Source organism: Morone saxatilis, unplaced genomic scaffold, assembly GCF_004916995.1.
Source record: "Morone saxatilis isolate NCDOM2014 unplaced genomic scaffold, NCSU_SB_2.0 Contig11, whole genome shotgun sequence".
In the NCBI taxonomy this organism is placed as follows: domain Eukaryota; kingdom Metazoa; phylum Chordata; class Actinopteri; family Moronidae; genus Morone; species Morone saxatilis.
Genome location: NW_023339663.1, coordinates 14,271,150 through 14,280,957, shown reverse-complemented (window position 1 = coordinate 14,280,957; position 9,808 = coordinate 14,271,150). Strand labels below are relative to the sequence as shown.

Here is a 9,808-nt window from a genome sequence, read left to right as displayed (position 1 = left end):
CTTGCTGAAGCAGAGAGCAGCAGGACAGATGAAGGGAGTGGTGGTGGCAATGTCTTGGGTTCCTGGATAGTGCTTAAGGGCTCGTTGTTTGGTAAAACAGGAGCCTGGTGCTTTGTCAGGTTCACTGCAGGCTGAGAGGCGGTTGTTGGAAAAGGTCTGGTTTTTATTTGATGGGCTGCAGTCATATCTGTGTTCTGCTGGGCTGGGACACACGTCATCAGGTTCTGTGAAAAAAAACTAATAGAAGATTAAAAGAATGTGCTTTTCGATACTGTCAGTAAACGTCACTTACTCTGTCTAGGAAGTGCTGGTAAACAGGTAAGAGTATGAACTAAATTTATGATTTTAGGGTGAACAGTTATGTAGCGTACGCACTGGTCTATCTTTGTATTACAAAGCAATGTGGGTTGCTCCCACCGATACTTGTTCTTTGTAGTTTCCTTTAAAAAGTGATGGTCATTATTTGTGTATGTTCCAGGCGGGGTTTATACACCTTATTCGTACGCAAAGGTTGGTACTGAGCTTAGGGAAGAGGGGCTTTCAGGTATTCAGCAGCCAACTGATGGATGCTTCAGAATAGTTTTAAAACTGAAAGTCTGATCTCTGAAGTGTTTTATCCACATTTGAAAAGAATGAGAGTTGATTATACAGTTTTAGCTGACGTTGTTGTTGTTTGATTTGTATTTATACTGTTAGCATTTTTTTAGAGTCATAGACCACTATGTGTTGTAATATTATCTGTGTGTCTTGTGTCTGTTTTGTTTTGACTTGTTCTTGTTTTGTGTTGCTGTTCTGTCTTGGCCAGGACATTGAACTTGAAAAAGAGATTTTTAATCTCAATGGGACCTTTCCTGGTTAAATAAAGGTTTAATAAAAAAAAATGTAATTTGTAATACATCACCTTAAATACACCAGAAGACTGGAGGTTGCTGGTGACCTCCATTGGAGTCACATCTTCTCTCTTTACTAAAGGCAACATTGAAGGCATCAAGGCACTATCTAGAACTGTAGGAGTAAGACCAAGAGACATATTAAGTCTCATTCAAAGACAAGGCAGTCGATTGTGAGCTAAAAATACACTTGACTCTGTGTCCAGTTAGTTGTAGAATAGTTATGAAAGGGAAAATAACCTTTAATTTGTTCATCAAATGAACAAGTCTTCACTGGAGATGGCATCTCTTTCTTCACTGGAACATCATTTTTTGCTGCAAGGTTGAAAAAAACCCAAAACAATTAATGAACTTGTATCTCTATGAGCTCCCAAAAGGAAAATCCATGTAAATATACAGCATAATAATAAGTTTTTTAGGAAAGCTGCTAAATGTGGTGCACAGGACTGTAAAAGAGCTGATGAAGGACTGTCCTGAGTGTGGCTGACCCTGGATTCTTGTGTTAAGATATAGGCTGTGTATTGTGCTTTTGAAAGATATTTCTAATGATTGCTAATTTGTGCTCTGATCCTATTGAGCTGTGGGTGGCAGTGTTCTCAAGCTGAGAAACTGGGTGATCCAGCTGTGGTGCCAGGCAGTAAATCAAAAAAGTAGTTTGTAAATAATGACCTAGTAATCAGAAAGTTATATTCTATCTGACAATCTGGTCTTCTCATCAGTTGATTGTAAAAAGAAGACAGAGTGTTTAGAAAATCAACCCAAATTGAGTGCAACAAACCTGAATCCAGAGTGTAGGTAAAAGGCTGAACATCGTGAGATCTCCCAGCGTTCGTCACCACATAGATCCCCACACACACTGAAGAGGTGATGGCTTGGTTCTGGTATGGAGGAGCCTTCACTATCAAGTGATTCTTGGGGGTAATCATTAAAAACAAAAGTCACCAAAAAAAAGAATTAATACTGCAGTAGGTCTAACTGCACTTATTATGAGTTGATAGGGAAATAGTAAATAAATATATACAACAATTAAAGGCACACTGTGTCACTGTGGTCAAAAACCACTAGTGACAGTAAGGAGCAACATTTGATGAGCAGGTCATTGCTTTGTGTCTTGTGGTCTACCAGCATGTCATGAGCATGGGGATGACGACATACACACTTCTGTGACTGCAGGAGAGAGCCATGTACATGTGTACTGGACTAAAGGCGACAGAAGAATGAGCAGATTGGCTTTACACAGTGATTCTCTGCATTTCCTTATAAAGATTTGTCTTATAAATTTACAGGGAAATACGAAAGGTTAGAGCACAAAACATCAAGTGGGTTTGTTTACAAGAGAACTCCACAGTGTACCTTAAACAAAAAACTAAATATCATCCAATGAGTTAAACACAAGAACCTTTTCTATTAGCTGCAGATTAATTAATTCATCTACTTCTGACCATTTTGTTTACAAGGGCAAAGGTTTAAACTGGACTGTTGAGACACACTCAGTATAGCCTTTGAGACTGCGTGTAATTAGGTCAGAACACAATGAGACTACTCAAACCTTTGAACCAGCAGCCATTTAAGATGATTACATCTAAAGCCCCATACAAATCTGAAATGGCTGCTTCTATCTACTCAGCTCATTAGTAATTGGCATTAATGGCATTAATCATTCAGTACAAAAATAACACAAAAACAATCACAATTTTTACCTGGTGAAACAGCTCCATGTCAATTTCAGCCTCTGCCTTCCATGATTTATCATCTGGAACAGACAGAAGGTGTAGACGTAGCATGTTTAATTGAGAATAATTATAAATGCATAAACCAAAAATCATCTAAAAAGACGTATTTCTTACCCGAGACATTCTCCTGAAATATGACTTTGGTGTCTTTAAGAAAGTTTTTGCCAATGATAAAGACCTCTTCTCCTCCCCTCACTGAACAACTGTGTAGTGACTTCTTCAGGATTTCAGGCACCCCTGCAGGCTGAGCTGTGGACAGAGCACATATAAACAGTCTGAACAATTTTCATTTTCAAAAAAATATCCAGGTTTTTTAGAAGAAATAAAAGAAGCAGATTCCTTTAAATGTTATGCCACTATTTATCCAAACATTATGTTCCCTTCTCAATTTACTGCTATTCGTAGTCAATGCGGTCCTCTTGTGGGGAGGTCAGCTCAGAAAATGTTTCCATTAATAGTGCTATTAGTTGATCGCTCAAAGGAAATAATTGAACACTAAATGGTTTCAGAGGGTTGGTGCTGGAAATGGTATTTATAAAATCAGATTTTCACCCTGATTTTTATATTATTATTATTCTTTTTTGAATATACAAAACAAATACTGATATAGTCATACATTAAAAAGGAAAAATAACAATTCCCCAGGAACAGAAAAAAGCTGCAGTAGGCATTTTTTTCAACAAATTGGTAAGATTACCAACAAGGTTTCTATTTTTTATATTTACCAAGTTAAAACTCTTTGAGACCATTTTAATACCACAAGTATTATTAATTAAGAGCTTCAGATACAAAGTTGAGACACTTTCATACAATTCAAATACTGGCTATTTCTCAAAATGGCAAAAAAGAACTTTGAACAATCTGAAGCTCAAAACCACTCCCCATGTCCTCTAACATATTTCACAAACCTTTTTTTGTTTGTCTGCACCACACACACCCACACACACACACAGATACCATGGCGGATTACTAGTTTAGAAATATATTTCCCTGGATTGCATGCTGGCTCTGTGTAAACAATAGAAGTCCACACACTTCTATTGTTTCATCCTTTCCTTCTCTTTCTCCCCTGTCCTCTCAAAGCAGTTCTCATCCACTTACTCCCAAACCTTCTTATGGCCTTAAGCGTCTTTCCTGTTTATGAAACAACCAACCACACCCTCATAGTGCATTATTCAATAACACTTAAATCTGAAGGAATCTTTACACATTGTTTCCAAATGTGGACATCAAAAGACTATATTAAAAACTTTACAAACAGGGCATATCCTGTTAAAGAGAAGTAAATAGCTCAGTGGTTTGATAATTATTAACTAACTAGGTAACAGGTCAACTGTTTATTTTGCCTCTTTTGAAACTGGTTTAATACAGTGAAACAATACAACAGAAATTATGTAAATTTACAGTAGGATCTATTTATTTGTATATCTACAATATAAAAGTTCATTTTGTAATGTTTCAACTAATATACCAATCCAGACAAACAGAAGGAGACTGACTTACTGCACAGGATTGGAGATGAGGGAGTCTGTAGAGTCAGCACTGAACCATCTGGACGGGGGATGTTGACCCGAAACACCAGCCGAGCACGTGTGCTCTTCTTTTTTGACCCAGCCACACCGATGCGAGCTTCAACATCAGCATTACGGAGCTTCAAAATCCCAACACAGTCCACCCTGCACAGAGAGAAAACTTGCAGTTTAAACAACAAACTTTACAGTGTTTGCTAAACTAGCAGCTCTTTACAGCAATAAACACCTCAGCATCTCATTACAACTAATTTCCCCAAGGGGAACAATCTACCTTACAGCTCATGTGTGTCCATTATGCTGTTGCTTTATTCAGCAATTGGTTGGAAATCAGTGAAGTACAACTGGGCTGTCATAAAACTAAAAACACATGAAACACTTGCTCTTAAAAGGGAGGCTCTGTTAATGGTTGTATGATGTATTGGAGCAGTATTTATCACAAAAACAATCCCAAATTTCAATCTCAGGAAAAGTTACATACGCCAGTGTCATGTTGGTGCTTGGATCAAGGGACACCTCAATGACAGTTGTGCCATCAATGTCCACCTCTTTGCAGGCTGTGGTGTTGCGGCCAGTCACTCTGCAAGCTTGGTAAAATCCATGAGGCTTCACACGTCCAGTATCGTTGCCCACAAACACCTGCAAAACCACTGGCTCATTCACTCCCTCCAGCTGTGTGAGTCAAAAAAAAATAATATATATATATATGCATTATTAAAAAAATTAAAGAGGGCAAAAATGTAATACATACTGTAGGATGGCAGATATAGAAATGGTGACAATCATTTTTGTATGATTTCTGTATATGATTTGGTTCAATATTTAAGGTCCAGTGTGCAACATTCAGGAGGATCTATTGGCAGAAATTGAATATAATATTCATAGTTGTGTTTCCTTCGAAATATTTATTTTAAAATTTCAACCTTTGAAATGGAATTCAATTTCTTTTTTGATTACCAAACAGAATGAAAGATGTTTTTATCTACGACCGCTGTTGCATCGACGTCAAGGAGAATTGCAATCTTGCAATTTACAAACTTTTGCTAGATTGCCACTAATTCCTACCACCAACTGGTCCTTTAAAGAACAAGACAAGAAATTTGTTGATGGAAATGAACTGGTAAAATTTCCAAAAGGGGCCTCAGGATTAATGTTCTTTATTAATGTCCTGTTCATGGCTTGCTTCTTGTTAACCCGTTCCTGTGTCTCTTCAAGATTTCTCCTCTACCTATTTACAGTGCCTTCCTCCTCTCAGCTTGTTTATCTGAACATCTTCATTCCACCTCCTTATGCAATCTAGTCAGCTATTTAAGAGCCTACATGTTTGCCATCTTTGTTTTCAGCCTCTGTTACCCTATATTTCTGACTTCTATGTCCGTTTTCTGCATCTGGGTCCACCTGCTCTTCACAAGCCCTGACAGTTCAAACAAGCCAGTAACTGATCCAGCAGAACTCATGCAGCTTTGTGCCCAGATTCATCTCCAGATCACCTCAAGGCCTAAGATCAACAACAAACTGACCAAATTAATGATCAAATGTAAGACAGTGTCTCTGGTCTGGCTCCTAACTCACTCTGTTGATACTCTTCTTCACCTTCCTTAGTCTCCACTAAAAAGATAGATGTCTATGGTACAGAGATGTACATTTACATTTCTGCCTTTTTCACAGATCATTCCAAAATTTGGTTTTCATGTCACCCTTGACACAGAAAATGTCTCTTGTAAGAAAATTAAGTTGAGAACATTAGTTTGGTCTGTGATCCAACTATTTTCTCAGGTTTAAGAAATCATGACAGCTCTACTAAATCTTCAACAGCAAAGCTAAATCAGTCCAAACCTTAGTTACTGAAAGAACCCACTGGGTAGTGGAGTCCTCTGTGCAGTTTTTGCAGGTAAACTCAAAGCACAAAGTTGGAACCTGTGAGTTAATCAGTGGTCCTAGAAGTGTGAATGACGGGAACATTACATGAAAGTCCCCTTACTGGCTAAGCAGACCTTTCCTCACACCAACCCATCCCTGGATGTTCTCTTGTACACCAAGAAATATCAAAATCTAATGGACAGATAGTCATAAAAACATGACAAGTGCATTCACTACTGAAACCGTGCTGGGGGTGAAGAGGGGCTGTTCAAATCCAAACCTTTCTGACGCAACAGTTCTACACTGACACTCCCCTCTCCACATATACAATACAAAACACTGTAAAACGTCATGGTAATGTAATAGGAAACCGAAATTCCAAGCAGATATAAAACAAATACTTGAGTAGAGCCGGTACTCCACTTTTTGACCCACAATAACCTTTACTTTTTCACCTGGAACATATTTAACCTTAAACAAAGACAGTTAATAGGAGAAAAGTCAAAACATTAACTACAGAGTTCATTACAGAGGCTAACAGGGGTTTAACTGTTACCTTCAAAGTAGGGAAGCCCTGCTGAGTGCGGTCCTTCACTGACCCTCTGCTGCCTTCGGTCAGATAGCGGGCTCGGTGCTGAGTCTCAGGCTGGACAAGGATCTTCAGCTCCTTCCCCTCACTCTTCTGTGGGTACTGCATCGAAAGAGTTCCTCCTTTCTGTTTAGTTGTGTGAGGATCATCAGAGCTGCAACAAAGACCACTAAGATCACTTCTAATTCTAACCTTTTGGGAGCAATTTTATTTTAGTTTATGCATCACACTTCCCACTACAATCTGGTACTGTGATGGAAGGCAAAGAATGTTTGGAACTTGCTTTGACAGATTATGGCCGTGTCCTTATTTGTTCAGAACCCCCCGCACACCACAACCCATGATGCTCTGAGCAATGCAGAGCTAACAGGCCCTTCATCAACCAAGCATATTCTATCCCCAGCTCTTAAAGCGTTCAGAGTTATCTGTTTATTTAATCTGTTCTGCTTATCCTAGGTCTTTGAGAGAGGCTCTGTGATTCACTGTGGCTGACCATTGTTTGTACTTCAGTATCCTGCCCCTCCCTCCCTTCTGATCTAACCGCTCTTCTTCAGTCAAAGTGTGGTGGGAAATTTAGAGCCAGAGCAGTCTGCAGACGATTTCCATCTGTTGTACAATGTGTCATTTCCTAATAATACCTATTCTGACAGTCAGGATGAGTGCTGTATGAGATTATCCAGAAGGGCCTTTAAGACAATGGTAACACAGAATAAAGGCTGAATGTCTTCTTAGCTGTGCAACAACCACAGATTATGATTATGAAGTAAATAAAAACTACTCAGTAAACAACTTCCTATAATAAGTGGGGTCTGTTTTTTTGGTCACTCATGGGTGACAAATTACCGGAAACATTTCAATGCAGAAGCTTCCATACAGGATAGGAATGGTTTGAGTAGTATGAATATATATATTTATATATTTCAAATAATGAGAATAATAAGCTATAAGCTTTTGCAGTCCCCAGATAACCAAACACAAATTGGAGATTTCTGAGCAATAGGAATATGCTCATACACGGCCTAATCCTAATGATTATTTTCACTCTCGATTAATCTGCTGATTCTTTTCCCGATTAATGGTTTAATTGTTCAGTCTATGGCCATTGGAATCCAACAGGTCAATCCGAGTTAAAGTATTTCAAACTTCATCTAAGGGTTGCACAAACCTTCCTTTTGGAACAGTCTTGTTGTCAGGGCCTAGCTGCGACAGGACGAAGTGTGGACCTTTGGCACTGTCTGCATCGAACACGTCCATGCTGGCTTCATCTGCAGGTACAGTCTTGGGACCAGGTCTCTGGCGAGGGGTACGTTTGCGGGACTTTCGTGGCACCTCTGTGTTGTCATTGTAAGAGACAGTGCTCATGATACTGAAGTTGGAGACAGAGTCATCCATCCAGATGCTGTTACTCTGCTCTGAGTCCAGGGATGTTTCATCCTGGCAGGACATACGGCTGTCATCAAGCAAGTCTTGTGGAGGTGGAGAGATGTTCAGTACGGTGCGGCGCTTAGATGGGGTCATCTGGTGATGTTGCTGGGCCTCCTGGGATGTTGCACCTCTTCCTCCTCCCAGGTCACTGCTACCCCTGCAGTTACCGCTACTGCTGCCATTACCATTCCCACCTTCTGCTCCGACAACCTCTGGTACCGCTCTGGTACTCCTGGTGTCCTCTGGGTCCACATTGCCGCTGTGAACCGGGTTCTGGTCAGTAGCTGAAGTACTGGAATGCATGGCGGAGCTGGAAGAGGTGGGAAAAGCACTGCGGGGGCCTTCCATGGTCATAGAAGAGGAAATGGCATCTACAGTGCAAATAATTAGACAGTGAATAAAGGCATCCCAACCAGTGTTGGCTAGCAGTCCCATTTAAGCAGCAAAATTTGTTCATGATTGTTTTTCTTTTGCTTTTTTTGTTCTTTAGTATTTGTTTATTCATCCAATTAAAATTTTCCCCTTGTCATCGGATCTTACGTGTGTGTGTCTGTGGTTCTGATATCTGAAGATTTGTTAATGTATGTATGTATGTATGTATGTATGTATGTGAAACGCAGTATAGGTGTGACTAGGGGCCACAGAAGAGATCAGAGGGGAGCAGTCTCCCTTATTTAAAAAAAATAAGATAAGATAAAAATGCTAGTGAATAAATTAACTTGCAACAAAAAAAAAAAGGAATAACTAAATAAATTTAGCATTATTACTAGCATTTTGTTCATGTTCAACTGACTGACGAATTTGCCAAAATGTTGAAATGGAGAGGGAAGTTCAAAACAATAATATGTACAATATGAAGCATGCCAATTATTGGAGCTTTTATTTTCAATTTTTTTATTTATTTTTTTGCTACAAAAGTTAATTTCGTTGGGACTGAACGTAGCCACAGAGACAAAATAAACAAGCTTCTGACCTATGAAGCAGAGAACTGCAGACCATTTTATATGCAGACACTCCCTGCTTCAGAGGGAACTTCCTGGAATATAAAAATGAGACAGCGAATGAGCAATAAGAGCTGTACAGTAAAAATGTATTCAGATTTTTAAAAAATTAAAATAATAACACAGGGTATTTTGTTTGTCAGAAAATGTTGCTCCAGCATGCTGACATACACTGTAATTTCAAAGGCATTCAAATAGTTAATTAATGAACTAGATGAAGAGTGGGGAAAAGTCTGGTTAAGTTGCAGATCGTAAAAAGGAGTTAGACCGCTGTTGACATTCTGGATTGTTTGGTGACTCATTAGTTTGCAATACACACAGTCGTAAAGAAAAAGAGGTACATAAAACGTATGGAGGTAGTGTCATTTTGAGCAAGTATCAAAACACAAAAATATATATAATATATATATATATATATATGATTACAGACCAAAAGCATACAGCAGCAACCCAAACTGTTGGACATCCAATGCTATAACAGATGTTGAGGGGTGGGTTATGAGTGTTTATTATACCCTACTCGCTTCATGAGCACCATGAAAGAGTTTAAAAGAGCAAAAACCAGTGCTGCAATTGAAGAAAAGAACATTAATACCACTGCTCTGCCCGTTCTAAGTTGTTTTTTTATTTTTTTCAGAGGAAAGTTTTGTATTTGGACACCACTATGTATGAAGAGAATGCACAATAAAAATATGAAGGGTCAAAGGCAAAGGGAAGAAATGTGACGCCGTAATAGCATTTCTCAACACTTTCCTTATAGAAACAAATGCTGAGATTTCTA

At 38.9% G+C, this 9,808-nt stretch overlaps 1 protein-coding gene across 1 annotated transcript in view; it reads right to left on the bottom strand.

Moving 5' to 3' along the window:
* nfat5b (nuclear factor of activated T cells 5b) overlaps positions 1-9,808 on the bottom strand; it is a 30,603-nt gene that overhangs the window by 2,143 nt on the left and 18,652 nt on the right. Inside the window, exons 3-12 of the mRNA XM_035652044.1 lie at positions 7,767-8,397; positions 6,569-6,755; positions 4,634-4,824; positions 4,127-4,299; positions 2,738-2,872; positions 2,591-2,643; positions 1,669-1,801; positions 1,131-1,205; positions 789-1,005; positions 112-202 (exon numbers count right to left, since the gene is read on the bottom strand). Coding sequence (XP_035507937.1) covers positions 112-202; positions 789-1,005; positions 1,131-1,205; positions 1,669-1,801; positions 2,591-2,643; positions 2,738-2,872; positions 4,127-4,299; positions 4,634-4,824; positions 6,569-6,755; positions 7,767-8,397 — 1,886 coding nt within the window. The remainder of the gene's footprint in view (positions 1-111; positions 203-788; positions 1,006-1,130; positions 1,206-1,668; positions 1,802-2,590; positions 2,644-2,737; positions 2,873-4,126; positions 4,300-4,633; positions 4,825-6,568; positions 6,756-7,766; positions 8,398-9,808) is intronic.